This window comes from Melanostigma gelatinosum (assembly GCF_949748355.1).
Source record: "Melanostigma gelatinosum genome assembly, chromosome: 16".
In the NCBI taxonomy this organism is placed as follows: Eukaryota; Metazoa; Chordata; class Actinopteri; order Perciformes; family Zoarcidae; genus Melanostigma; species Melanostigma gelatinosum.
The window spans coordinates 4,579,863-4,607,708 of record NC_136649.1 but is presented as its reverse complement, the minus strand read 5'-3'; the positions used below and the strand labels follow the sequence as shown (position 1 = coordinate 4,607,708).

Genomic DNA, 27,846 nt, shown 5'->3' with positions numbered 1-27,846 from the left:
TACTCTGCCAGCGAGGCTGCGAAATAAGTTGGTAAAAAGAAAGAAAATGTGCTGTCTCATTAAAAAGTGAATCAGTCACTTCACTCAGGGTGCAACCAACCGGTTCCTTTGGTTATTAGCCATCGAGCTAGCCGGCGAGCATGGAGAAATACTACTATGTGGAGTGAGTCCACATAGTCGCTAAGCCCAAACTCGCTAAACTGAGAAACTATGACTACAGTTCGAGTTTGGTTCAATTGAGAACAGAGCAGGGAGACTACAAGGTGTCATGTGTCCTCAGGTGCCAGCCAGTATGTAAGAAATGGACGGAGTGTTCGTGACGTCACCGATTGGTTTGTGGACAGCGGTCTCGAGTGCGGCATTTTTGCCATCGCCATCTTGGATTTTGGCTGTCGTCAGGTTGTTTTGTGAACGGAAGTGACCATATTTGGACTAAGGGGGAGTGACGTCATGGAAGAGACACAAAAAAGGTTGTGATAACATGATTCAAATTTAAATGTGTTTCTGTTCATCTTTTTTAGTTTTAGAAAGCAAATATAGTTCAAATGAGTTCAAAGAGGACAAAGGTATTAAGTATGTGCTTCATCAATGTTACCATTATGAGGGGGCCCGTGGAAAGTTGTCTACCCCGTTAGTGGTCCCTGGCCCCAAAAAGTGTCTATAATAACAGTCACACTTTGGAAAAAAAAAACCACAATAAAAACACCTGCCAAAATGTTTTAATAAGAAAATCTATACGTCAGCATCTCTGTGACATCACGGATGTCCACGTCTTCCCCAGTTCTTTTGGAATCAAACCGTGACGGCTGCATCTGTGGCCACGAGCCATGGAGTCCAGGTAGATCCTGTAGGTGGATCAGGACTCTGGTTGATCTGCTTGTTGGATTTCAGAATCGTGGCTCTTGTGGTCCGATGGTGGCTGGGTGTCGGACCGTGGCGGGTCGGCCAGCTCCAGCGTTTCAGTCCTGGACTTTGACAGACTCTGCCTTTTTGCTACTTGTTGTCACGAGCATAGTGTTATTCAGCAGCTACAAAGAGCGGTGGATGGTTTTACAGGAACATATCCATCAGTGAGTGGACAAGATATGAAAATGGCCTGAAATAACTTATGAGGACATTTTTTAAGTGCACACGTTAACCCTCGCAGTGTGAAATAAAGTTTTGCTGACATTGTTATCTGCCAATATTCAGTAAAATTTGCAAATTCAGTCAGGAAGACTATATTTTCACTCCTTTTCACTCAATCTCTCAGTCTCTCTCTCTCTCTCTCCCTGTGATTACTCTATCAGCTGACTGGGGGCATTCAAAAATGAAAGGATCAATCATGTACTCATGTATAGGGGTGTGTGGGTCTGCCGGATTCATTTGTCTCTTCAGTAGTGTATTTGCCTCGATGTGAACGTCCTCTGCATCGTGACAACCAGATAACAACCTTCCGACATACATGTAGCCATGTTCCTCCTGAGCCCTCAGCAGGTACATGCCGCTGTCTTATCCTGCACGGCTTGGCCCCTGTGGAGATTATATTTACTCTGTGTGGAGATTATATTTACTCTGTGCTGCCGTAAGCACCTTTCCTGACAGATTATATGAATTAAGGCCTTATTATGGGCTCTGCCCAGGAGCTGCATGTACCGGTGATTTGTAATCAGGGCAGCACTGAGGTGAGTCAGCAGCGACTGGCCTAATTACAGCAGCTGGACCACAGGAGGAAAACCCTTGATTCATCCTACAGTAAACAAAGACAGCGAGGCAGGAAGGACACTCCATTAGCTCCTTTGTACTCTGCGGGTCGGAACGGTAAGGTAGCACTCTAAACTCAGAGGGATGAGGGCAAAAAACAAACAAATGCGATTACTAATGCAATCCAAGGCAGGTGTGTGGTGTGGTGAGACATTGCAAGAAGAGAAAACACGGAAGAGCCAGTTTGGTTCGTAGGAATTCATCAATATTTTATGTTCTTTTGTAGCAAAATGTTTTCACACAGAAACAGTTTTTTTGTTCTTCTTGTTTTTGTCCTAGAACCTCAGGTGAGAGTCATTACTATGTCGAGTCAAGTACACACTTACATTGTATTGTCAGTTAGCAGAATGGAGGAGGACGTTACATGATGTCACAAGTAGAGAAAGGAGATCAAAGGCTCAGTTCACCCAAATGACAAGAAAAACCCATTTATCTCTGGTGACACCCTTTATTTAAGGTTTCTGCCATGTCTTTGAGATTTCTGCCTCCAGCCAAAACAACGGAGGTGAATGCAATTGTCTTTTGCAATTTCACATTTAAAAAGTTTCAGAAACACAATTCTCCGTCAGGAATACTGCTAATTCCTCAGAACTTTTGCTTTTTTTAAATGAGAAAAATGAGAAAGTTCTTTGAATGAAATGATTCAGTTTATTGAGTTACGTTCATAATTAATTGTTGATTCCCAGTGGAATTTCCTGCTCCGTTTAAAGTTAATTAAAATCATGCAAAACTCTGCATGTTTGTGAATGCCTCCATTGTATGAGTGGGCGATCGGGATGAAATCCTGAATATAAAATCGTATTAAAAGATTCTATCAAAAGACCAAAACCAACAATGTGTGAGTCCATCTCGCACTCATTTCTGACCTTTCTACGCAGTTTGTAGCACTCCACAAGGCCACTCAAATCACACATTTATAATATATTTACAAAAATAAAAAAACAGCCTGGAACTGTAGCTTTTCAGTGGCGGATTAACACAAACCCATCTGAGAATCCGTCATTGGGATCTGTTTGGAAAAGGGCAGGCACCGTGTCGTCACACACACCTAATCCACGCCTTTAGTAGCTCCTGACAGTACGCCCATTGGTCCGTGCTCTGGCTTACCAGACACAAACGCATTACTTGACAACTGTCAAGATGGATTTTCGTGTGATGTGTGATCCCATGACTCTCGCTTGATATCCCGACAATCCAGCTGCCATGCAAGGTAAGCAGTCTGCACTGTGCCCTGTCTGCAGAATCTACCCAAAATAAACTACATTTCCCGTGTTCATGGTAATGACCCTTCATTAGGGGTGTAATGGTACGCGTATTCGTATTGAACCGTTCGGTACGAGGCTCACGGTTCGGTACACATGACGAACCAAATACGTTTGGAAAAAAAAAATAATAATATTTTTTATTTTTTTAAAACCTTTATTTAAGCAGGTAGTCCCATTGAGATAAAAAATCTATTTTGCAAGATGTAAGTAACAATACAAGATGTAAGCAAGATGTAAGTAACAATACTACATAACATTAAGGAGCAGTTTTTGTTTTTTATGCTTATGTGTTGCTAAGAAGACACCCCAGAAGATGGGTCACTCAGGTATAGTTCCATCATTGTTCAAAGTCAAAGAATAACTTCATGATGTTAGTTGTAATGAATAAATATATTTTAAAATCAAGTTAATTTCTCTGGCATTTATAGTTTTCTACTGTACCGAAACGTACCGAACCGTGGCTCCACTGTATCGTACCCAACCCAACCGTGAGTTTTGTGAACTGTTACACCCCTACCCTTCATTGTCTACGTGTTGGTGTTTCTGGATAGAAAACTCTGTCAGAGAGGAATAGCATATCAGACAATACTTGTAAGAACAAATCAATTGCACTGTTGGTTTTGGTCTTTTCATGAGGATTTGTTGACCATGAGAAAAAAATATATCGCAAGACTAAATCACGTGAAATCCAATAATGCTATAACACAATCCTGCTCATGGATTTGCTAAACTGCCAACAAATGGTTAAAACACCCAGTGGTAATAAATTGATAGCTGCTGTGGAAGCAATGTTATGGTAAAATCTCTGACACTTGACAAATATTGTCTCATGGTATCTATTATCATATTGCACACCCCAACCCCCACAGTAGAAGTAGACATCTCATAGAAGGATAACCGGAGCAAATAAACCAAGATGATCTCCATGGCTTGATACCACTGGAGGTAAAATATGTATTTTCTGTAACTTTGGTGAACTGACCCTTTAAAGACAGCCATGTGTTTTACATGTAGTATCGTTTAAAATCCCATCTCAGTGAGCCAACTGACAATGACCAAGTTGGTACACCACAGTAAAGCACCTTCTCACGGTTTGCTTCACATGAAAATAAAAGCACGATTTTCCCCACTTTACATTCTCACCCAGTTATTGTAGAAAAAAATGCCAATATACAGAACGGTACACCTAGGGATGAAAACGATTAGAAAAAAGAAAAAGAAACGATGACCACCCCACATCTTGAAAATGCAGCAGAGACCCACAAGAAAGGCATCCAAATGTGTCGGGATGTCTGAGTTGATCGTAGGCAGTAACCAGAATAGCCACTATTTCAAAGTATCTTACTGCAATATACAGCTCTGTATGAGGGTCAATGAAAAATAAATGGTTCCTTTGATGAATCACTTCAAATGATACATAAACCAAGAAAGGTTCTCTATCATGCAATCTGGTGAAATGGATTTCCAGAGAGCTTTTTAGCTGTTTGGCCATTAAAAAGTTATCTTTCTCCCATTTTCTGAACTTAACGTCCACTCCTGAGCAGCATAATGACCTTTATCAAGCTAATAAAAGTCAATTTGGACTCATACCGCTGTAACCGGGCTAAATGAGTAATCGTCCTACTCTCTTGTTTGTGTTACCTAAAGAGAATTAGAGGTGAATAATACGTCCTGCTGTGGGGATAAGCAAATGATTAAGTGGGCTTGATTAATTTCAAAGGCTATTCCCGTCTGGCGACTGTAATATGTGCTGATAGCATCTGAAACCGTATCCTGAGGCAAACACTCGCTTTACATCAATGGCCTTTGAGCCTACAGGGACCACTGTCAACAGCATTGGCCGATTGGGAGCGTATCAAAGCGTTTCAAAAAGACATATTTCTAACAGCAGGAATTGAACCTGAGCTGGGAACATTACTCAATTTGATTGGCTGGAGACTAAGTCATCCTTTGAAGCATTTGCAAACAAGTGAAGAACTTTGTGTTTTGAGCTGTTTTGTGATCCTCTTGTGTATTTGGGTTCGGTTTTATTTTTATTTGCTTTCATATTTAAATAACCTCATGTGATATATAACCTGAGGTAGAAATACAAGACTGGCTAACTGTGTTACGGAAATCTAGTCTATAAGACCATAGTGTTTGAGAAAACAACTATTGGAATTTGACCGAGTACCATTGAGTGATGTGAAATGGCTGTATGTTAAAGGGGTGGTTTCTGTTTGTGTATATTATAACTTCACTGAAGAGCTGAGCCTACTGATGAATCAACTCAAATAATAAATAGTCAAAATGATAGAAAAAACCCAGATGAAAATAAAAATGACTTCTTTTAATTTTCAATATTCGCTCATCTGGTCTTTCTCTCTACTGCTGCAGTAGACCCATTACATGCTGAGGGTCCAAGACAATATGATGCCCATCCAGTTCACCACGGCTGAGGCAAATCCTCTTCATTGAGTTTTGACAAAGACATAGTAAATCCACATTTCTCATCTTTTTTAACCCTCTTTGCTTCTGTGACAATCTCACGCGCCTCTTGACGGGAAAAGATTCCCTCCGCACAATCCAAGGTTCGCTGTTGGTTTTGAGATGGGAAAAATATTTGAAATACAGTCAGACACTGTCAGAGATTGAGATCATGGCCAGGAATCTATTCATTTGAGTGTCTTTTTCTCACATAATTACTTTGACGGTATTCACATGGATGAACTTCATGCAATACCCAAAGGCAGATTCCTTCTGGAACACTCTGCCTCTACACTCGTGTTCCTTCTGCTCCTGTTATAGATCTGTTAGCCATGAACCTCACAGCTAGACCCATTCAAACTGTGCTTTCCATCACCCACTCAGAGCTCTCAAAAGAGGGCTTTTCGTCCTCGCTGTCGACGTACTGCAGCAGCATGCCGTTAACGGAAAGACTGCGCTTAGTCCAGATGTTGCTGATCCTACGAGGGTGGGTGCTGCGACACTGCGCAGCACCCACATGACCCATGTCAAATGAGTGACTCCTCTTGGGTTTACCTTCCTGGGGCATCCCTAATAGACGTCCCAGCATGGTAGTGGATTCGGCTCTCCCGAGCAGGGGTTCTTTATCGGACGGGGGTACCACAGCCACCGTCATCACAGCATTGGAAGTGGTAGGAGGGCCGGAAGCCCCATGGTGGTCTCTCCCTACCGCTCGCAGCTCCAATGAGGTGAAGGCCCCTAAAAGGTGGTCCAGGTTTGGCCGTACTTTGGCGCTGTGCCTGTGCCTCCTGAACTTGCTGCTGGGCAGGGTGCTGCATTCACTGCCCTGCAAACTGTAGCGGTCGGCAGCCCCCCTTCCTGTTTGGCTGTCTAATGAGTTAGAAGAGGATGAGGACGAGGACAGACTGCTTTGGAGGGATCCACACTTGAACTCTACCATTTCCTCACGCAGAACCACCACTGTGGACTTGACCTGTGGCGGCGCACCATTAAACCTGTTCAACCCTCCGTTGGTTTGCGAGTATGTGTCGCTCACAGTGGGTAATTTATTAGTCTGTATGCCACTGGTCACCTTGTACCGCACCATGAGGATGATGATGAACACCAGCAGCGTGGCCACAATGATGCCACCGATGACCAGGATCATGGTGCCACCCAGGAAGCCACTCTGGAGGGACTGGCACTGCGGGTAGTCCTCCCCAGTGATGAACTGGACACAGCCGACGATGTTGGTGGCAGTGAGGGTGGTGGCGGTGTCATCCCAAATGGCCAGGACACACAGGTCATACTGCATCCCTGGGACAAGATTTGTCACTACGAAGGCTCTGTTAGTCATGGGAATCATCCTGACAATAGAAAGAAAGACAGTAAGATACAGCATTAGAAATAAAGACCTCTTGCGATGGTCTAGACAAATTAGCTTTCACAAGCCTACATTTAGTGTGTTTTGATCAAACTCTCGTGTGGTTCAACCACTGGTGCGGTTTGTTTGGGCAGTTGTGAACGCAGTTATCGTATTCTGGTGCGGGCCAATACAACCGGTCCGAGACCACCTCTCGCAAGCAGGTCCCAAGCAAACCCTAATGCGGTTTGATTGCAGTGAGAACATAATCCAACCCGATTGCAGGAAGTATAAGGGAAATGCAGGCTGCCTGTGCAGGCCTTCTGTTGAGATGGACACAAGTTAACAACAGGTTAACATGAGTGGGAGAGGACGGAGGACATCTCGGCCGAAGACAGGATATGCTAAATTGTCTCCAAAAACAGTGACTATTATCAAGTAATTGTAACAGTGTTGAATCACAGTGAACATAGTGAACTTCAACAGTCATATTTCAAAGTCTGCAACTCCCTGCATAGAATTGGCAGCTCTGAGGTTGAAAAAGATGAATTCAATGCTTTGTTTTTTTATTTGGTCCACTTTCATTTGTGCACTGTGAAACCGAACCAGACTAAATGGATAAACTCAAAGTATTAATTTCACCCTGATTCGGATTAGCCAAACAAACTATGACTTGTGAAAGCGCCCAAATAACTTTTGTGTTAAAAGCTACATTGGCTTAGTCTGTTATGCTAGGGCAGATCATATAAATTGCCAAAATGAAGCATGCTAAGTAGCTATTTATATGCACAGAGTAATTCAGAAAGAGGACTTCATTGATCCCAGCATATCCCATTCGACATGCATGAAGCTATAGCAATAACATAAGTATTCAATGGATACGTTTTGAATATTGTCGGGACTGAATGTCATTTTCTTGTAACTGCCATTTAACAAGCATTCAGTAGTTAGTCTGTTATAATTCCAGATGTTTAAATATGCCTCACTGCTTTTGAGTGAAATGAAAGTGAATCTGCAGTGGGTTAATTATCTAAGACGCATTGCCAATCAATGGAATGCTGCTGTGTTGTGTGCAGTGATAGACGCTTTCGTCAAACAAACTCATCAGTCTATAAAGACTGCCATTACAGTTTGACATGTTTCACAGGTGCATTTGTAAATGCTGTGCTTTGACGGAATTCAATCACCAGACTGCAAGCAGTCTGTTAAGTGCAATTGACTCGACTGACCACATCTCGTTAAGTCAGAATGAAACATCATTAACATATCTGCAACCGTTTGCAGACATACTGCATACACAGCCCATTGATTTAGGAATTGCATACATATTGAACACATTCGATGGTTACGTTTTTTGTTCCTTGCCAATGTTCATTGCCACAGTAGCAACAATGTGTTCGGGTGTGAGGTCAACGTGGTGGATCTGTGTTCGTACTGGAGCAAGTCAGACTTTTTTTCTTTCACAGACCTACGACCAGTAGACAAAGTGCTTTACTTGCCTCACCCTCAACAAAGCTGACATTATTATTGTTTCCCCCCCCCCCCTTACCATACTGTAGTTGCCATGCACAGTTTATTTCAAAATGTTAGGGTTGAACGCAGTGGCGGCTGGTGGAAAATGTTCTAGGTTCATCCAATCAATCTCAGCAAACATCTCAGAATGATTTCATGCAAAAAATGAAGGTATCAAACACGCATTACTACTTTGCAGTTAAATATTTAACATTTATTCCAACATGAAAAAAAGCAGTAAATAACACTTTGATAACACGTCAGGACATCTTATTTTAGTCACCCTCACAGGGAATTCAGTACAATATATATATACAGGAAATATAACAATTCCCTTTTTACACTATTTTGACATACCACCAATATTATTACAGTTTCCATGTCTATATCTGAAGAATACAATGTAAGAATTTTTAAAATTTTTAATTTCTAATTTAACACTTCCTGTTTCTGTTTCAAAACGAAGACCCTCTGGCACGTCTCTGTGGACAGAATAGATTTATTTGTTGAGGCTTTCATTCTGAAATATTTACCGTCTTTATAAATTAATAGAGCCCCGGCTTTCAAATGTGGATTGTTTTTATTACTCACAAATGAGCACACGCCTCTCAACTTTTTTTTGTCTCTAAAATAAATTGTAAATAAATTACATTGATGATGAAATCAAATGAAACATTCTGGCCATTATGAAATGCAAATTGTATGTAGAAAGAAGGGCTGGCAGCCGCTAACCCCTTCAGTGTGGATGCAGCAGTTCAGCCAGGCAGACGTCATACACGGCTCATTGTCAATTGTTGTTCTGACCTGCAATATTTCCTAGTAAGCTCACGCAAACGCGCTGGTCAACCGGTGTGACGACCCGAGCGTCACTGCAGCCAACAACAACACTAAGATTCCTTTGTCTTGTGGCATAAGAAGTAATTGCATTAATATCTACTTTCAATTGATTAATAGTGTTGAACTAAATTGGACATGATGGGTGATATGAGTGAAGGAGTACCTGAGCTCACTTGAGGGTACATCTGACAGAAACGGTTGGGAGCCATTGCTATACATACTACTTAGCCATTGATTGTTACATACATTGTAACTGCAGGAAAACAGAAACAAAGAGTCTATAAGCGCCATTGTCTACCCATAATCTATCCATAACGCTCTGAATCGCCCAGACGATAGTGGGGCTGCGGTCCATCAGTCACTCTTAATTGCCTTCTTCAATAACTAGGAAGAGGCAGCGTTGGCTCACATGTTTGAGAGAACTCATGCAATAATTCTCCTCCCCCACGCGGCTCTGATTGATTTTTAATCATTGCTTGAGTGCGGGCAATGCCTTAAGAAACTGTGTCAGCCAACTTGAGGAGAGGTATTTACGTGTGAGCAATGAAGTCATGGTAATATTAATTCAAAAACAGTAGTTGGCTTCTCTGTGCACGTTATCATTCCCTTCCAGCTCCTAATGCGTCTTCTGACATGCAAAAGAGACTGCGCAGCCACTGTTGTATACAGCTCATACATCTAATGCTTTTGGTTGTTTTTCTACTGTACATGAGTTACATACTGTGTGCACCGATTATGAAGTACAAAACATTGTTAAGCACCAAATCACATAATGAGGGCAATTTGGAATTTGAAGTAATGATTCTCGACGAACAACATCAGGAATGCCATTCAAATAACCACTAATAATTATGCTGCTGCAAATCAATGGGGGGGGGGGGGGGGCAGTCATCAGCATTAGATAAAATTCATAGGAGGCATTTGCAAGAAATGCAGATGAGTCATCCGACATTTTCATAACCGGGAAAAGAAAAGGTACTGAAACTTCACATTGTTCTTTTTTCTGGGATGACAATCTAACACGGCGAGCCGTGTGCAAGCAAGGACATCAGATAAACACCTTTATTATTGATTGCATTCACAGTGTTTGAACAAAGCAATATCTTTCTTCAATATTGCGTGCGGCTGTAATCTTATATTCCCAGCTAATAACCAGACTTCTCTTATTCTGTCAATTATCTTTCATTAAACCGCTCTTGCTGGAATGCACAGTACAGGTAAATTGTGGAGGTTTCTGGATGGGGCGTTGCTGAAGGGATTCGCCAGCTATTGTCAGTGTTGGAGGACGCATGAAGTGGACAGAGGAAAACAGGTTACGTTACCAATTTCTACGCTATTCTGATAATGTAAATACCATTTTAAGCATGCTACGGGTGTAGTTATGGTCAAATACAGGGAAATACCTCGGAGCTGTAAGATGTAATAAATTGAATCTCATAGACTCAAGACTAAATTGTAAATTGATCTATTTGTTTGCAAAGCCCTTTTAATGTCTTCCCCAGATTGATTTCATGTTAAACGCTGAGGCTCTATTCTATATTTCCAGCTCAATTATCTTGGTTGAATGCAACTACTTTCACTGTCTCATTTGACATAGGAAATTGATTTCACAGAGCCCATAGATCTCCGGCAGCAGTCTCCAAGCTTACGCTTTATGGACTTGAGCAGCTTAGGAAGGATATATTAAAATGAGGGTCTATAATCCTTTTTCTTTTTGGATTTTTAATTAATGGCTCAGGGCAAGGATTTCACTTTGGGTTTCACTGTTCTTAACAAAATGTGCACTCGCTGCTCATTCTTTTGGTGAAAGCTATTGTCGATTTAAAAAGGTATAAAGGAAAATCTCAAGAAGGATTAAGAAAAATTAATGTTGATCTCCGAGTAACTCTTCACAGAAAATGACTCTGAAAGCCTCAAACCCAGCAGACAATTATAAATTGACTGAAGAAGCTGAGCAGCCAATCTTCAGAAGTGAAATATTACCACAGGCTAAATTTACAACTTTGATCAGAAAGGTCTCAGCTCATACTTGGATGTAATCAAGCTGCATTAATCATTCTTACCTGTAAATGAGGACATCATCCTCTGAACAGTTGTACTGAAGCTGATACATTTTGACGTTTGGAGTTGATTTGCTAACAGTCCACTTGACCAGAGCAGAGACGGCAGTCACTTCTGATGCAGACACCACCTTCTCTGGTTGAGGTTTAGGCTCCCCTTTGCTGATCTTGGTAGAGCTAGTTATGTCCGAAAGCCCAGACTTGGACTGTGTGGTACGGTTCGTACCATTACTCAGGTGGGGGAGTTGAATGATTGACAGCTCAATGGAGGCTGTAGATTCCCCAGCAGCATTGGCAGCTATGCAAGTAAACGTCCCGTAATCCTTGGATGTGGTGATTGTGATATCCAAGGTGCCATTTTCATATACCGTTGCTCTGGAGGAGTTGCTGATCAAACGGTCATCAGGTGCAACCCAATGCACAGTTGGCATTGGATCCCCGACTGCTTTGCAGCGCAGGCTAGCTGTTTGGCCTTCCAGCACGAGTAACTTGTGTGTATGTTGCGTGATCAGAGGGGGCTCGCAAACAAACTCCTCCTCACGGACAGACCAAAAGTAGCGGCCCTTTAGACTAGCAGGAGAGGCGCAGGTTTCCATATCATCCTCACGCTCCAGCCTTCGAAGCCAAAGTACTTCACAGTTGCAGTGCAACGGGTTTCCACCAAAGCTTAGAGAGAGCAGAGGTTCATAAGGAGTGCCCATCACTGCATTGCTCTGGGAGCGTGCAAAGATCGGGTCTGGAGGGAGCTTCTGGAGACGGTTGGACGTGAGGTCCAAGCGGGCCAGTTTATCCAGATCTATAAAAGTCCCCTCAGAAATGAAGTAGATGAGGTTATGATCCAGACTCATCTGATGGAGGTTGACCATCTTGCGGATGGCTTCCCAAGGCACACTGCGCAAGTTGTTATACGACAAATCCAGATCCTCCAGTGTCGCTAACGAGTCGTCAAAGGCTGTGTTGGAGATCCTACTCAGCTGATTGTTGTTGAGGATCAGGTGTTGCAGGTTAAGCAGCCCTCGGAGGTCGTCCGGTCCCAGCTGAGTCAACCGGTTACTGTCGAGATGCAGGGATCTCAGGGTCTCCAGGTCGAGGAAAGAGAAAGGCTGGATGGCGCTGATGGTGTTGCGGGACAAGGTGAGATCAACCAGACCTGACATGTTGGCAAAGTCCTGAGTTGTGACCTTGAGGATGAAGTTGCCGCCCAGTCGGAGCTCCACAGTTCGCCGGTCGATGTCCATTGGGACAAATAGCAGGCCTTTGGAGGGGCACAGAGTCCCCAGAGACTCAGAGAGGTTCTGGCAGACACAGTATTTGGGACATGCATGGACCATCGTAACTGCGGTTCCCAGAAGCAGGAGACTGATGACCACTTTGTCCATGTTAGTTCATACAAAGGGGACCTGCAGAAACAAAAGAAGACAAGGGTCAGTTTGAGATAATGATCTCTGATTTTGGTTACCTATGTCAGACAATATTTGGTTGCACAACAAAAATAGTTAATATATTTGGGTACATCTCCTGAACAATATTTAGTAACATACAGAATTGAATCTGGTCCACCCTCTCTTGTACCCTAAGCCAATTAACTGCCAAGTTAGTGGCCATGATAGCCTCAGAACAACACTGACAAGCTAGTTCTGTGAGGACGAAAGTTTATTTCAGTCAAAACGTTCTGCCTCTTTTGCTCTCCATACGCACTGTTTACCTGCATTTAACCAATGTCTGTTCAAACATGATTGGTCAATACGACCTGGACTACAAACAGAAACCAGAACGCTTCCGATATCAAAACAGACAGACTCTAGTAATAATGCAGAATCTGTTGTATCGAGATTATCTCCTGATGAATGGTTATATAATATACATCCAATGATTTCTCTACTACTGTGGCGTAATCATGATTTTAAAGCCATCCAACTTACACAAATTACATGTAGATCTGAATCGAAATAGACTCTTTTTGTAAAGATGGAGAGATAACTTTGTGTCTCTTAACCAGCTATCAACCACAGTGAACTCTGAGCTTCAGGTTTTTATCACACTGTTATCATTGTGCAACATACGTAAGGATGATGCGTGATGATTTTAGTGTTTGATGCCTAAATGCAATAATTGCATAATGATTAATAATACAAATGAATGACATTACAAACATTACAACAACATAATCTTCCCATCCAGAGATAGTGTGTGTGTGTGTGTGTGTGTGAGTGAGTGAGTGAGTGAGTGAGTGAGTGAGTGAGTGAGTGAGTGAGTGAGTGAGTGAGAGAGAGAGAGAGAGAGAGAGAGAGAGAGAGAGAGAGAGAGAGAGAGAGAGAGAGAGAGAGAGAGAGAGAGAGAGAGAGAGTGTGGAGGACACTATTAACACAGGTCAGATAAAATTCCACCGTAGTCCTTGGCCCGTGGCGGTTTACTTGATGAGCTGGTCTGATTATCATCCTTGAGGATTTTTTCACATTAATATTCTCCATTATAACGTTGCTATGCATCTATTTTGCAATGCAAAGAAGGTGTGAGAAATCACACGAGGGTCCTCTGAATGAAGCCCGGGATTAAACAGCTAAGGAGCGATTTTTAATGACGCATACACTTATAAGCTGTCATTACAGACAGAGCGTGCTGCCTTGCATGCAGTGGAAACTAGATCAAGAAGGGCACATGCATATGCAGTAAGCAATGTGTGTTCTCCTTTGGAAAAATGCATCATCTTGGCAAAGTAAATGTGAAAACAGTGTAGGATTATAGTTCTGGTCCGTATGTTTACTGTCAGCATCTTTTTCTTTCCGTATTGTTTTTATCGATTTGTCTTGTTTGTTCCCTTCCCAATTGTGTCTGTACTGTTTCGGCAAAAGATGAGTTGCAGGTGTTAAGACTCGTGAGACTTGAGTGACGAAATCGGCACACTTCTATGAAAGTCTTGACAGAACCTCACACCTGGCTGACTCCTCATGGCTGACCAGCTTTTAATTCCCCCAGACATTTGTATCATTCATTCCTAATAAACTCGAAACCTAAAAATCGATTTCAATCTTTTTTTTTTCATTTATTAATAGTGTGGTTCTCACTAGAACCACAGGGAGGGACTAGATGTCTGTGCCATCATTCGTAATTATTCATAAGTGTGAGAGATGCTGGTAGCAGCCTGAGGACCCTTATCTTCAACTACCTTCTAACACCCCTTCACGTGTGCACTCAATAAGTCCTAATTAGATGAAAAGATGAAATATGTATAAATAACCCCTCTCCTTCTTGATAACACTTCGTAATTACATCATGAAGTGCCACTGCATCTGGACTGCGTGTTGCACAAGAGTTAATTAGAACGAAATGACAGGCGCAAAAATGATCAATTAAAATAAATACCTGTGGAGGATTTGACATTAAACAAACAGTATGCACTGCAGGAAAATAACGATGTAAATCTCTTTGGTTTATTCTTTGCACTATTTTGGTGGAACTCGTAATAACCAAACAGATGCTTTTGGCAAATATTCATTTAAAGACAGAAACAATGCTCTCAGCTGTTACATTCTGAGCAGCTCATCATATTACAATTCAATCAACACCGCAGAAAACTGTGAGAAAGTCTGTGGAAAAGGTGACTGCGGGCGTAGCCGATGCGGCCCAAACAGATGTGGCTCCCGCTAACCGTCTCCCTGCAGCCCGGGTGACTGCTCCCGGGAGGCTCAAACCTGGGGCGAAGCACTCGACTCGCCAGCAGCCACCTCGCGTTACAAACGGGTCTTCTGCACCCAGCAGAGTTCTGGTCATAGGCAGCTCTATTCTGAGAAACGTGAAGTTAGCAACACCAGAGGCTACAGTTACATGTATACCCGGGGCCAGAGCAGGCGACATTGAGTCCTACCTGAAAATACTGGCTAAAGATAACCGTAAATACAGTAAGATCGTTATTCATGTCGGCGGGAATGACAGCCGGCTACGGCTCTCTGAGATCACTAAAGTAAATGTGGAATCTGTGTGTACATACGCAAAAGCCATGTCGGACTCCGTAGTTTTCTCTGGCCTCCTCCCGAATCTGACCAATGATGAAATGTTTAGCCGCATGTCATCGTTTCACCGCTGGCTGTCTTGGTGGTGCCCAGCAAACAATGTGGGCTTCGTAGATAACTGGGACACTTTCTGGGGAAAACATGGTTTGCTTAGGAGGGACGGCATTCATCCTACTTTGGATGGAGCAGATCTCATCTCTGCAAATCTGACCCAGTTTCTGTATGGACCTGGTACATGACAACCCAGAGATCAGACCAGGAAGCAGAGTTGCAGTCTTACACACTCCTCTGAGCTTCCATTAGAGCAGTTACTCACGCAAAACCACATAGAGACTGTGTCTGCCCCACGGCCACTTAAATTAATTAAATCAAAAATAAACGATCGAGGAGTTAAACAAAATAACTTAATCCAAGTTAAAACTACCGCAACAGGACAACAAAATAGGATAATTAAATGTGGACTCTTAAATATCAGATCTTTGTCATCTAAAGCTCTACTAGTAAATGAGCTAATATCAGATCATCATATTGATTTATTTTGTCTTACTGAAACCTGGCTGAGTAATGATGAATATGTCAGCCGAAATGAATCAACTCCTCCAAGTCATATCAATACTCACATTCCTGGAGGCGCCGGCCGAGGAGGTGGAGTAGCAGCCATCTTTGACTCTAGCCTATTATTAACCCCTAAACCTAAACTAGACTATAACTCATTTGAAAGCTTGGTTCTTAGTCTTTCACACCCAACCTGGAAAACAATACAGCCAGTTATATTTGTTATAGTGTACCGGGCCCCAGGTCCGTATTCTGAATTTTTATCGGAATCTTTTCAGTTTTTAACAAGTCTAGTCCTTAAAACAGACAAAGTAATTATTGTAGGTGACTTTAATATTCATGTGGATGTCGAGAACAACAGCCTCAGTTCTGCATTTATTTCATTATTAGATTCGATTGGTTTCTATCAGAATGTACAGAAACCCACTCACTGTTTTAACCACACTCTCGACCTGGTTCTGACTTATGGCATTAACATGGAAGATTTAATAGTCTATCCACAGAACCCTCTTCTGTCGGACCATTATCGAATAACCTTTGAATTCTTACTAACAGAGTGTACACCGTTAAGCAAGAGTTACTACACTAGATGTCTATCTGATGGTGCCGTAGCTCAATTTAAAGAAGTGATTCCGTCTGTATTTAACTCGATACCATGCTTCAATATAACAGAGGACTCCTGTGCTAACTTTAGTCCGACCCAGATTGATCATCTTGTCGACAGTGCTACAAGCTCACTGAGAAGGACACTCGACTCTATTGCTCCTTTAAAAAAGAAGTTGGTAAAACAAAGGAGATTCGCTCCATGGTATAACCCTGAAACCCGCAAATTAAAGCAAACATCGCGAAAACTTGAAAGAACATGGCGTTCCACGAACTTGGAAGAATCTCGGTTACTCTGGCGAGACAGTCTTAAGACATATAAGAAGGCCCTCCGTAATGCCAGAGCAGCTTATTACTCATCGTTAATAGAGAAAAATAAGAACAACCACAGGTTCCTCTTCAGCACTGTAGCCAGGCTGACAGAGAGTCACAGCTCTGTTGTGCAGAGTATCCCTTTAGACCTCAGTAGCAATGACTTCATGAACTTCTTTAATGATAAAATTATAATTATTAGAGAGAACATTAATAATCTCCTGCCCTCGACCGATCTTTCCACAAATAGAGTAACCTTAGAAACAGCTGTAAACCCTGATATATGTTTAGATGGCTTTACTCCCATTGACCTTGACAAACTGACTTCAACAATTTTTACGTCTAAACCTTCCACCTGTTTGCAGTTGCAAATCAGTTGTGTGACTTTCTGTGTAACAATAGTTTATTTGAGGATTTTCAGTCAGGATTTAGAAAGCATCATAACACAGAGACAGCTCTGGTAAAAATAACTAATGACCTTCTAATCGCATCAGACAAAGGACTCGTCTCTGTTCTTGTCCTGTTAGACCTTAGTGCTGCGTTCGACACTATAGACCACTACATCCTGTTGCAGAGACTGGAACATTATATTGGCATCAAAGGAACCGCACTGAACTGGTTTGGATCCTATTTATCGGATCGATCTCAGTTTGTTTATGTAAATGATGAAGACCAACGTCAGTTATGGAGTTCCACAAGGTTCTGTGCTTGGACCAATCTTGTTCACCTTATATATGCTTCCTTTAGGCAATATTATCAGAAAACACTCTATAACCTTTCATTGTTATGCAGATGATACTCAATTATATATATCGATCAAACCAGACGAAACCAACCAGCTTGCTAAACTGCAAGCGTGTCTTAAGGACATAAAAACCTGGATGACCTGCAACTTCCTGATGTTAAACTCAGACAAAACTGAAGTTATTCTACTCGGCCCAGAACACCTCCAAAATCAGTTATCTAATGATATAGTTTCTCTACATGGCATTGCGCTGGCATCCAGCAGCACCGTCAAGAATCTTGGAGTTACCTTTGATCAGGATTTGTCTTTCAACGCTCAGATAAAACTTATTTCATGGACTGCCTTTTTTCACCGACGTACTATTTAAAAAATCAGGCACATCCTGTCTCAAAGCGATGCAGAGAAATTAGTTCATGCATTTGTTACCTCTAGACTAGATTATTGCAATTCCTTATTTTCAGGCTGCTCTAATAAGTCTCTTAAATCTCTCCAGCTGATCCAGAATGCTGCAGCTCGTGTACTAACAAGAACTAAGAGGAGAGATCATATTACTCCTGTATTAGCTTCTCTGCACTGGCTCCCTGTAAAATCTAGAATAGAATTTAAAATCCTTTTACTTACCTACAAAGCCCGAATTGGTCAGGCTCCATCATATCTTAAAGAGCTTATAGTACCATACTGCCCTACTAGAGAGCTGCGATCCAGTGATTCAGGGTTACTTGTGGTTCCTAGAGTCTTAAAAAGTAGGATGGGAACCAGAGCCTTCAGTTATCAAGCTCCTCTTCTGTGGAACCAGCTTCCCGTTTCAGTCCGGGGGGCAGACACACTCACCACATTTAAGAGTAGGCTTAAGACTTTCCTCTTTGATGGTGCTTATAGTTAGGGCTGGCTCTGGCTTGCCTTGGACCGGCCCATGGACAAACTGGTATCGGCAGAAACTACAGGGGGACTTCCTACACTGAGCACCTCTCTCCTCCTCTTCTTCACCTCCGTCTGTATGCATTGATGTCCCATTCATGCTCATTACTAACTTTACTTCTTCCCCGGAGTATTTGTGCTTCCTCGCCTTACAGGATGACCGCAGTTTTATCTGGACACTGGTTCTTCAACCAGCCATGGCCCTGCTGACACCTACTACGATCTTCATTATTAAGATTATTAATCCTATTACCGATACCATTAATGCACAGTACTGATTTTGTCTCTTCCCCGGAGTCCTTGTGCTTCCTCTCCTCACAGGTTTCCATGGAGCATGGTTTCATCTGGACCCTGGTCCTTCCTCCTTCCATGGCCCTGCTGACTCCAACTGCTAATATCACTTTTATTATTACTCGCATTACTATTTCATACTGCCGATACCATTAATGCACATTATTGACCTGCTTCTTCACCAGAGTCTCTGTGCTTTCTCGCCTCACAGGTTCCTGTGTATCCGGGTTTACCTGGACCAGGTGTTGCCTCCTGTCATGGTTGTGTCATACATTGAATGTGCTGTAATTACATTGAATGTGTTGTAATTCACTATCCTGTTCTACACATGACATCATTGCACTTCTGTCCATCCTGGGAGAGGGATCCCTCCTCTATTGCTCTCCCACAGGTTTCTTCCTCTTCCCTCCCCGTTAAAGGGTTTTTTTGGGGAGTTTTTCCTGTTCTGATGTGAGGGTTCCGGGACAAATGTATATTGTAAAGCCCTCTGAGGCAAATTTGTAATTTGTGATTTTGGGCTATACAAAAATGAATTGAATTGAATTGAATTTTTATCGAACCAAATAAGTGCAGACTGGACACATACTGTTCTGACCCTCTCAGCACTCTTAAACTAATCCCCACAAGGCCTCATGGTGAGAGCCGTCAGTATAGACAGACTCTTTCTCCAATGGACTCATTTTAATGGACAGCATCTAGAAAGAGCGACTGAAAAGCCCTGCGAACTCACAGAAGCTGCCTTTTTTAGACTCTCTTTTGATCTTCCTCGTCCCCTGAAAAGGGACAATTATGGTGTGTGAGCATTTTCAAAAAAGAATTTGCATACAATTCCAGAAGAGAAATCTGAACATTGGATAAAGCCAGGTATAGCTTAATTTTGCTGCCATATGAAGCTCTAGCGTACCCATGCATGCCCAAGCCCGTAGTTTATTTCTCACACATCTGCCAATCCCTCCTCATGTATGCTCACTCATTATTTCCTTGCTGTCATTGTTTGGAGCAATCAATCATGATGTCAGCTGTTTAGATCAGCTGGTCTCCTTTATCCAATAACAACACAATGACATGGTTAGCCTATTATCCTGCTGCTGTCTCTCTACCTTCAGTACGTTCATGCTGCTGTTACGCACCCCTCCACCTCCCCATCTCCGCCCAGTCTTCTCAGATTCATTAGCTTCATCAACTCATCAGCCACCATCACCACCAGTGTCTGGACTCCATGACAAATCTCCCTGTAGAGTCCAAGCGCCAAAGACTCTGTCAAGACTTTATCATTAGATTGAAATAAGAGTCAAAGGATTTTTTACAAAGAATTTTGGATAGCTCTTTGTATCACTCCATAGAACAGAATATTCAGCCATAAAAAAAAATCAATTTCCAGTTAAACAGAGAGCTGATCAGTCTTACATTTGTCATTCTCATGGGTTAGTCCTCATCCCAGAAGGCTTTTTTTTCTTGTGAAAGTGAAAATATGAACATCAGTATACATCTAACCTGAGTATGTATCTTCAGCAAGCTAGGGATCCAAACAGGTTAGAACAAAATAACAAAACATTGTCCTTACAAGGCTACCTCAAAAATACACAACAAGGATTGTGCAATATCATGCACGTAGCCATCAAGGGAAACGTTCACGTGGTTCGTTTTAAGGAAGTCAGTCCTGGACAGCTAGCTACAATTGATAAACATTTACAATCGTCATTTCTGCTTTCAAAAATCTGTAAAATGAGAGACAAACTCAGAGACCAATTGCTTGAAAGAATACTAAGAATTATAAATCATTGTAAACGTGTACCGTGGAGGAAAGAAAAGCTTGACGTAAGATCTGAGAGGAAGTACCGTATTCATTTGCATGTAAAGAAAGTAGAACAACTACAGCTAATGTAGGTTACTCCTTCGACTATATGCAAATGAACAAACTCAGGAAGAACTAAAATGTGTTTATGTGCATCCGTTGCTTTAGTGTTTTGTACATTACTGGTTAGAGACTGTTTATAATAGGCATTCAGTGCAGACTGTTACACTAATTCTGCTTCCCTGCACTCACAAAATAAAATGTGCTGTTGTTGCTTCTGTGAATGTAAGGACATCACTTCAAATATAAAAGCTTTTAAGATCTGGTAATTGGTTGAATCACTTGTTTGTGTCAGTGGTGCTCTCATCAATCAAATGGCAAACAAGGAAAGAGTAAAGAGTTATTTATTCATTGCTTAAAGGTACTCTCAAGCTAAACAGTAAATTCAAGCTTTTTCTTCTCTTTTTCAAAAAGCATACTTTGTCTTCTTCAACGAGTATAACAATAATTTGATTCTTAATTTTGGCTTCCATCAGAGTCCATGGGCCTTATTTAAACACTCTGTAGCACATGGTCTAAAGTGCATGGCACAAGTGCATTTACGGCCTGTTCAACTCCACTTCTGCTGGTTAAACGGCCCTTAATCTGGGCGCAAAGTCAGGCGCGAGGGCCTAAGTGGTTGTATGTAGTCTACAAATTGATCAAAGGTGTGTTTTGGGCTTTAACATGAATCAAACCAACCAGTGTCATCAATTCCCTTTACACATAGCTATCTAAATGGCAAATTCGGCAAATTGGAGAAGCAAGCAGTTTTCTGGAGAGAAAGTGTTGTTTTTGAAAGGCTAAACAGCAACAAATATGAATTGAAGCACACTATTTTTCGAGATAAAAACATGTTGTGGATTTGGGAAATGATTATATCTGTATATTTGTTTTCAATAGATATCGACTTTTGGACTTCATAATGCTGGAGTTATTGGAAATGTTTGGATCACACGAGTCGGAAACAATCCAATACAGCCGCTGCTGGAATCAAATTTTACAAATAGTAAATATGAATTGGATTAGTGGAGCCTGATCTTTATCTGCAACTGTGCAGAAACACCGTATATATGCATACCGCGTCTTTATGTGACAAATAGTAACCAGTCGTGGCATATTATGAAGGGGGAGGAGGGGCACGTGTGGTCCTTGGCCGGTGGACTCTCTGCCTCTGCCGTCTCCATTTGATGCAAACGCACCAATGACGTACTCAACTGAGGAGGAGCGCTGCTGCACTGTGTAACAAGCTGGGTCTATGCATTCTTACCATCTACGTAACGGGCCCTTTGAACAGTAGAAAGATACTGCGCCATTGACTTTAGAATAGCTTTTTGTTGGTCAATAGAGAAATCACTTCCTGCTGCCTCAAGATATTAATGAGCCAACAATGCGCTTGACCACACCTCATTTAAGACCAACAGCCCATATGGTGGCACGGGTGAGCACAAGTGTATTTGATACTTTGGGCGCTGGCCAATAAAATGACGACTGCGTTGGTCTGAAACTAGCAACGACGTAAGAATGATATAAGATATGGCCCTACAGGTCAAGCTCCCAACCATAGAATGTCTGCTCAATTCAATCTGTACTTCAAATGCCATACACACATTGAAATAAACCCTGCAGTATTTTTAACATATTGCGTATATTTTACTAATGGATTAGTAATGTGTGCATGGCAGGAAAAAAAGTGGAATGATATCACACCATTAAGAGGGGCTCCGCGTAAGTGCAGTGTTCCTGACCTTAGTTTCACCTTAGATGTCAGTCTCCACACACATTTTATTAATGTAGAATAAATACATATCATACACAGTCACATGAAGACACTCTAGATTACACTAATCAATTGTTCTTTGCCCATTTCCTGAAAGGTAATGTGTACTCATTGAACCGATTTCCTGTCAGCAGGAAAAGAGCAGATATCTGTTATTGGCTGTTGATGGATAGTGATTGTTTCTAAGTTGACCAGTCAGTCGGTCATGTCAGCTGGTGGACCAGATCTCACATGGACTTCCAGTGAGTCTGAACCAATGCAACGGATCCCACACAGTATGACAATTGGCAGGTTCTGCACTGACCGTGCTTATTCGCCTCCTTGGAAGTAATACTTTGCTTGATAACTTAAATTCTGAGATTCTAAAAATCCGAAGAATTAATATAGTACAATAGTTTTCTCTCTATAAACAGATATGTGCATATGAATGCAGAATCTGTAGGCAAAGAGTCAAGACGTTGGTTCCAGAATTGCTCTGGTTTCTGTTTGTAGTTTGTGTTGTAATGACCAATCACGTTAGAGCAGGCTTTGGTTGAAGGCAGGTACACAGTCCGTGTGGAGAACAATTTGCAGAAATGCAATCTGAGAACCCACCTGCATGTGAAGATGATTTAGCTTTCTATCAGCTTTTTAAAAAATGTATCTGCATTCATAAGCAGGTATCTGTTCATCTGAGATTAGAAACAAGGTCTTCTGGACCTAAACACCTACAAAAAGTCACTTCCAATGTTGTATAAAACGTTTCTTATCGGACTATGAACAATGACTGGCACACGGAAGAGGAAGTATTGGCCCGGATATCAGTAACCCAGATATTCACTGGCTACACCAGAACCACTGAAATATTGGCCTTTCCCCTAAATCGTCGACAGATTGATAGTCAATGGGTTGCAAAATTGATATTTCGCGAGCTGGCTAACTGGCTGTTTTCCAGCAGTCTCCAGTCTTGATGCTAAGCTAACATTCTCCTGGCTGTAGCTTCATATTAAACTGTCAATCTGAGAGAGGTTTCCATCTTCTTCTCAACATTATACATTTCAGATACGAATCATCATCTTGTGTTCATTGTTCTTTTGTGAGAAGCAAAGATAGAAGTAGTGTGATGTTTGACTGCTTCTACAAAGAGCGGGTGACATGAGAGGCCAGAGCATCCTTCAAAACCATGACCACAATGGGTCTCTAACCTTTACCAGGTCCTATCTCTTAACAATGGCCTAATTCTGACCAGATTTTAAGTAGTTTCGGTTGCTTTAACTATAGGTGCCAGATAAAAAAAAAACGCTCACGATAATCTTTTCTCCACCGCCCTATTTAATCATGTGGGTATGAGGATACATTGGAACGTCCCACGAGTGAGAGAAAAAAAACCAGAGAGCTAGTGAGTTGTCAAAAACTCACTATCTCAGATTACTGAGCAGAGAGAGCCGGACTCGCCGGCGTCACATCTCCCTGCCTCTCTGTTTTCCTCTGCTACACTTTGATAAAACGTGTTGACATGGGATGACAACTTGGTAAACCCGAGTGTGATGTGCACAATGCACTGATGTCATGTTGCATTATTTGCGGGTGCTGACACTCAGACTCTCTTAAGTCGTGACAACGGTTATCTCTCACCGCTATTTGAAGCTGCCGGCATGTCCAAACTTAGCAATCAAACTTAGCAATTCCTAAGACTCATGTATGTAGTTCATGTACTGGAGCCATTAGCAGGGCTGTTGTTACTGTACCACTGAGGCTACTGAGGTTATGTCTTTAGTGTGTTGGAGGGGCATTTGTGGGTTTGCACCTGCAAGCGGCGCAATATCTTTGTCTTTTCTGCCTTTTGTTATTGTCAGACTTTATTCAAACCCATCCGTTGTCAGTTTATGATGTAATACAACTGAACGAGCCAAAAACGTCCGGACTGTTTAACCATCAAAGAAAACCCACAATGCTCAGTTTGTGTTCTACAAGACATTTGAAAACTATAATCAGCCTTGAATTTGCTGAATACACTTAGTCTTTGATCGTCTCACAGCCTCTGCAGCCCAGTTGCCTGAGTCATGATATGGTTGAGTGGGGCTCTGTAATGGTGTTTGCGCTTTTTAACAAGACAAGTCGATGAAACCGAGGCCACAGTTTACTTCCTTTGTGGAAGCAAAGTAGCTTTTTTGTGAAGATGCAGAACTTTGTCCTGTTCTTAAAGTTTTCAACTCAAAACCAGATATCCATCATAACAACAGCTAGCTGAGACAAGTGCGCCATGGAGATTGTGACTAATGCTGGGGTTTATTTACGCATGTTTGTGTACATTTTGGCAATCTGGCACCATTAAAAGTATGCTGAATTAACTAATGGTGGTTCCTGTTCTCGGTGTACCCATGGATGTACAGACAGCAATGACTGAGTTACTCTGATATTCAAGTAAAGTAAAAAAATGTTTGGATTCTCAGGCAAGTTCTGGGGTTATAGGAAGTGTCTTTTTTTCCTATGATGTATGGATGTTTACTCTCAAAGTGCCATCGCAACAAAATTCAAGTCTCCATATTTTTGAATGAAAAGGTCTGTGTTTGTCTGCGCAGGCTGCCATGACAACAGCCCGTCAATATCGTCCCATTTGCTTGGTATGAGAGGGAATATGCAAGAATTGTAATATCATGCATGATGAACACTTTCCAATCCTCAGATGAGACATCTGCCTGTCTAACAAGCCGTCACGTTGGCAAAGGGCAGACATATTAAAAGCGTAAAGCCCCTTCATTCCTCTGGTTCACCATTGTCTCCTGCTAATCACAGACATTCCTCCGACATCCGACTTCAAACACACATTGTCACACACGTGCTGATCAATTGAACCAGGCTCCACCACCCTGCTTGGTATTTGATGAAAGCCCCCCGCAATCAATAATGAATGCCACAGCCCCAAAACAAGATCAAATGAATTGATGTTGCTTGAAGGCAAGCAGATAATAAATTTAATTGTTTTTCTATACATTTTTTTTTCTTAACCATTGCCGACCTAATTAACCTTTATTGGATTAGAATGTGTCTATTTATCTTTGCTGGTTTGTCTGGCATAATATTTAGCTTGATGTGGCTGTTGTGTCCCTGAATGCACCTCATTCCTTAAACGTCTCAAATGTCTCTTATCAATTCCCTGCAGAGAGGACATGATACCGTTTTGTAAACGGAAGTGTTAAGGTCAGAGAATTGCTGGCAGCCTTCAGATGAAACATAAAGAATTACTAAATAAAAACGGTTATAAATGTATAAGAGCAATTTAGATCCATGACGTGGCAAAATCTAAAGGTTAATGGCAAAGCAATTAGAAGCTTCATCGTGATGATATTACAATGTGCACTGGCAGTCTGGGATGACTGATATGAGCTCAATTCATATTCAACAGCCAATATGCCAGTGGAGGTAAGCTGAATCATCTGAGCAGAGCAGGTTGCACTAAATCGCCATGGATATTGTGCAAGTAAAGACGAGCCAGAGGCGTGATTTAGACGCGGATGGAGAATCAGGCTTTGAGAGGGTTTTATTTTATTTTCATCCACCATAATTATGTAGGTAGCTCCAACCATCTGGAGCTTGTGACACATTGACTGAACACTTTGCGTTACTCTACCTCTGTGATGAAATTAGCTGGAACAAAATGTGAAATTGATGTTCATCACCGGCATTTTAGTACAGTCACACTGGAGTTTTAGTGTGTTTTAATGAAGCTTATCATTTCACTGAATGTTTGAATGTTAGCAGGTGCTAAAAGTTGTCAGTAGACAGCCTGTTCTCAGTCCCACGCCGTCAAATACCGACGCTTAGTCACGAGTGTGATGATGTAGTATAAAGACCAAAATAAACACATAGGGTGGGAAGTGGATGGGTGAAACGGCCTATATTTCAGGGGTTCTGGTGCAGCCAACAGATATTCACTAACCAAGACTTCCTCTTCCATGCATCAGTCGTTCACCGTCCGATAAGCAACTTGAGGAGCACAAATGGAGTTGGAGTTGATTGACAACGTCTATGACCAGAATGTTTCTCAAAGACTAATAAAAAGCTAAATCAATCTTCCGACGATAGCCGGCGGGGTTCCAAGATTGAATTTCGGCCAACGCGTTCCGCCTCTTTTGTTCTCCACATGGACTGCTTACGTGCATTCAACCAAAGCCCACTGACGTGATTGGTGCTGACCAAATGGACTACAAACGGAAGCCAGGACTATCTCCTGATGCCTACAGATTCTGCATTCATGTACACATGTCAGTTTATGGTGTTTATCCAATCATCCACGCCCAATTCAATAATATTAATATTGTTAATAAAAATTATGAGTATGGCCTGATCCCTGGTTTCTAAGGTTTCTGTTGGGTTCCTCTTTTGTTGCACACCAGTTATGACTGTGTCCCCCTTAACCCCTGAAGCCCAAGCAGTGTCAGGGTGTTCTTTGTTCCTGTCACATTGCTCTCTCTGTGGCCTTGATATCCACTGCAATATAGAAGTCCTGCAGCTCTGTGGAAACAGCACAGCCATGGCTAGAAGTAGAGAGAACTCAACAATGTATTTTGTGCAGTATAACACAATTGAAATGCAATAAATCATAAAGAAGAAAGAAATGCAAGTTGAATTTCGAAAATCATTTTTTACAAAAATTGGTAAACAATATAATATATTCATACAACTGTTACCAATGTTTTGGTTGCTATTCACATTTGTACAACCTCTACTTCCAGCCTCTCCTGTCCTTTACTCAATGCACTGTGCTCAGCAGCCTGCAACTCAAGAATGTCACAGAATGTGTTTTCAGCTTTCTGCTTCCCAAGGCTGACTGTAGAGGTGCGTACATGTATCCTGAATATAGCATAAAACCAGATAGATATGTACGGATGAGTCAGTTTGCGGTGCCCTTCCAGCTCCCACACAAAGCTGGCCACATACAGAGCTGCAGTGATGGAGATGCTCCCGTATCCATCACATAACGCCCCTCACACCTCCCCGAGGTAAGTCACAGGTTCTTCGCTACATCAGACGTAAACAGGTAATTTACAACTCAATGGGTACACCTTCTGCTTTTTGCTCCCTTTGTCCAATCACAGCATCTCACTTGTGTCTCCTCTTCATTTCATATCTGGTTGGCTCCCTGCCCGGCACATCACATCGCCCCTGACTGCCGAACTTTCCGACTCTGGACCTTTCAAGCGTGAGATGGAGCAACGGGTGTAATATCCAGGGCCTGGATTGTGTGTGTGTGTGTGTGTGTGTGTGTGTGTGTGTGTGTGTGTGTTTACTATCTATACTTGCATGCTCCATGATGTGTTTGACATCATGTCAAACAAGAGAATCAAGACTCTGAAACAGAAGAACCCTGAGGAGGGATAGACAAACACTCTGTGTATCCAGGAAGTGCTGAATACATGTGAATGTGATTTGAGTAAGAAGGAATGTAAAGCTGAAGGTCACATCGCAAGGACTCGAGGATATCTATTCGATTCTGCAACTTACTTACTTGTGTCAGCACTTGAACAATTAAACACACAATAATGTTTTCTATTTAAAAGAACAGCTTTAAAAAAAGACCTATACCTCAATGA

At 41.9% G+C, this 27,846-nt stretch overlaps 1 protein-coding gene across 1 annotated transcript in view; it reads right to left on the bottom strand.

Moving 5' to 3' along the window:
- Positions 1-5,829: 5,829 nt before the first annotated feature.
- LOC306790404 (leucine-rich repeat and fibronectin type-III domain-containing protein 2) overlaps positions 5,830-27,846 on the bottom strand; it is a gene marked incomplete at its 3' end in the record, with an annotated part of 39,891 nt that continues 17,874 nt past the window's right edge. The window contains exons 2-3 of the mRNA XM_079286644.1: positions 11,229-12,625; positions 5,830-6,820 (exon numbers count right to left, since the gene is read on the bottom strand). Coding sequence (XP_079142770.1) covers positions 5,830-6,820; positions 11,229-12,604 — 2,367 coding nt within the window. The 5' untranslated portion in view covers positions 12,605-12,625. The remainder of the gene's footprint in view (positions 6,821-11,228; positions 12,626-27,846) is intronic.